Genomic DNA, 3,175 nt, shown 5'->3' with positions numbered 1-3,175 from the left:
TATGTGGGGGCGTGTTAGAACGAGCCGTTTTAGGAGGGCGTGGTTGACTCTTAACTTTTATAAAGAATATCTCTTTGGATTTGAGACTTTAGTCTTTGCAACTTTACAGATCTTCTTTATGCACCAAGAGCTTGTAACACTCCAAAGATTAAGGAAAAATTGAAATTGCATCATATGACCCCTTTAAATAAGTCAATTTCTAAGCACTGAGCTCTAGTCAGTCACAATAGAAGAGGCTCTAGATAAAGACACATTGGCTGCAATTACATGCATTTTCTTCCTTTGCATGTATGTCAACAAATTCTTACAAGAAACTTTATTCATTAAAAAGCATTTTCATATTTGATGGCGTCTTTGTTTATCATTATTTTGAAAGGTCGTAGGTCACCATATTGTATGAAATGGATCATCTTACCTGCAGTGATGGAGGCCAGACGGACAAAGTCATAGCCTTTCTCTATCACTTCATATGGATAGTTCTCTACCAGGTTAAGCCCTGCGAGAACAAACATCTTGTTTCAGAAATTGCATCGTATATGAAATGTTTTATACAGAACAATACATTTTAAGGGACCACATGGAGTCAGTATCATGGAGTGATACTGAAGGTGTTTTTCACAAAAACAGTCATAAATGATTTTTTATGATGTCCTTTCCAAGTGCGACATATGAGACTGTAAAACATATAACTGTAAAATGTGAACACAGTAAATACTTACAAATCGTAGTCCGATACTGATTCGAAATGACATGACAAAAATTCTAGTCAGTAACATAATCCATTACATTACACATTTTAGGTAATATAATTAGACTACTTTTTGATTACTTTTAGATTACTTTTGACCAAACTCATTTATCACATTGATTTAAATATAATCTTGTACCATATTTATATACACATTTAAAGAGAAAGAAAATTTATTCAATTTGCTGTTATTAATAACATGAAGTGCATTAAACATTACATTACGTCAAGTTTTCCAAACTGGAGTTTTGTTAAGGAATTGAATTGGGTTAATTTTTTTAATGAATTAAAATCTAATAAATTAAACCATATAAAATCAAATTGAAAAAATGTTATCATTAAAATAAACACTTACTAAAAAAGATTAAATATTTTATTTTTAAAATATTTTAAGTAAATATATTAGGTGAAAGAGGTTGCGTTGACAAAACAAATTGGGAATCCCTGTGTTACATGTAAATTAGAAATAATGTGAATTTGTGCATTTTAAAGTGTTTGTAATTTAATGCAATTGTTATATAAAATCATATAACCAATAAAAAAGTAACAAGTAATTGTAGTCTGATTATGGGTATTTTAAAATGTAATATAATCTTTTGGAATTTTTGGAATCTGATTACATAATCCAGATTACATGTAATCAGTTACTATCCAGCACTGCTCACATTATACCACTGCTTTGACAGCCATTCAAAAGTACCTAGTTTTCTGACAAAACTAAAACTTTCTGTAAGCAACATGTAAATTTCAAATATTTTGTTACAGGTGTTTTGCCAGTGTCTGATTTTATAAAGGGCTCTTAAAAGTGTGAAATGGGCTTATATTTTTCCATCTACAGAGCAGTGAGATTTCACTGCGAGCCAGATGTGGCAAGAAACGCATCAAGAAAACCAAGCAACCGGCAAAATGTCCTGCTGCAGTTGGTTAGGACATCAACTTCGATTAAATTTGAAAGAGATTTTAACATTTAACGCTTTACTGCGTTGTGCCTGGCTATAGGACACGCTGTTACATGAACGTTTTTCCATCCTGTCGTTGACACCTTTAAGAATTCCACGAGTACATGGTCCATTTGGACTGCATTACAGCTGCATAACAGCTGTTCACTCTTCATGAGAGCAGGTCAAGTTACTGAATGCCGAATATGAGTTTAGGCAGCCATAAGTCATATGTTAATGTCTTCATGCTTGTGACATCAATGCCATGAGAATTTCTGAATTACATTATATATATATATATATATAGCTATTTCAAATGAATGCTGTTCTTTTGAACTTTCTACACTTCAAAGAATCCTGAAAAAAAATAAAAAATAAATGTGTCACCATTTCCACTTTCAACACTGATAATAATCAGAAATGTTCAGCGAATCAGCATATTAGAATGATTTCTGAAGGATCATGTGACACTGAAGACTGGAGTAATGATGCTGAAAATTCAGCTTTGCATCACAGGAATAAATTACATTTGAAAATATATTCAAATAGAAAACAGCAATTTTAAATAGTAAAAATATTTCAGAATATTATTGTTTTAACTGTTTTTTTATCAAATAAATGCAGCCTTGGTGAGCAGAAGAGACGTCTATTTATAGTATATCTGTATATATCTTTTTATAGAGACATATAGTAATATATTATCATGTTACTCGCCATGCATGCCAGACTGGTGGAGACTCCAGTATATGCTGAGACAGTTTTTCTCTCTCTTCATGCCTCGTCTGCATTGGCAGCCGTGCAGAGGGCTGGACAGCAGGGCAGAGACGGCATTTGCGCACTGACTGCGGGCTCCAGGGCCGAGTTTCATGCTGCCGTTACCGGCGACGCACTGGCGCAGGGTCCGGAGACGCGGGCTGCAGGTCTCATCACTGGAACAGGTGTCTCCTGCTATGAGACAGTCTCTGCCCGCAGAAAGCAATACCTGCAGAGCTGAAGGCAATAAAGAAGGGATTTTTGTCAAATTCACCATCAAAGCTTTGCCAGATGTGGTTTACTAGAGCTGTGTAGTGTATTTTATTGATATCACTCGGGAAACAAACAACCAACACAGCAATATCCATCTTCTCAGCATCAGAAACAGTGGCCATCAGACACAAACGTCTCCATTTCCATGCAATACGGCTATCAAATAACCATCAGGTTTCACAGGCTACCCTCAAACACCTGCACTTCATTAGATACAATCACATCCCATCTGCCGTTCAAATGTAATTATTCACTTTCCCTAACTACTGCCTGCTGATCCGGGTCTTGTCTGTTACCGTATTATGTGTGTTGTTTTTGCAACATACACTCTTCATAAATTGCATTTACAGTAGCTGAATTCTGTGGATTTACTGTATTTATGGTATATATTGAGTTACTGACTTTGCTTACACAGGGTATAACAGCTTCCCTCCCCCCCAAAAAAAGTAATATTTGCACCCCC

The 3,175-nt window shown here is 35.1% G+C and overlaps 1 protein-coding gene across 1 annotated transcript in view; it reads right to left on the bottom strand.

The window, feature by feature from the left end:
* LOC107758153 (GDNF family receptor alpha-4-like) overlaps nucleotides 1-3,175 on the bottom strand; it is a 65,159-nt gene that overhangs the window by 22,977 nt on the left and 39,007 nt on the right. Inside the window, exons 2-3 of the mRNA XM_016575822.1 lie at nucleotides 2,401-2,676; nucleotides 416-496 (exon numbers count right to left, since the gene is read on the bottom strand). Coding sequence (XP_016431308.1) covers nucleotides 416-496; nucleotides 2,401-2,676 — 357 coding nt within the window. The remainder of the gene's footprint in view (nucleotides 1-415; nucleotides 497-2,400; nucleotides 2,677-3,175) is intronic.

This window comes from Sinocyclocheilus rhinocerous, unplaced genomic scaffold (assembly GCF_001515625.1).
Source record: "Sinocyclocheilus rhinocerous isolate Xijiao unplaced genomic scaffold, SAMN03320098_v1.1 scaffold2038, whole genome shotgun sequence".
Lineage (NCBI taxonomy): Eukaryota > Metazoa > Chordata > Actinopteri > Cypriniformes > Cyprinidae > Sinocyclocheilus > Sinocyclocheilus rhinocerous.
This window is presented reverse-complemented; position numbering and strand designations above follow the sequence as displayed.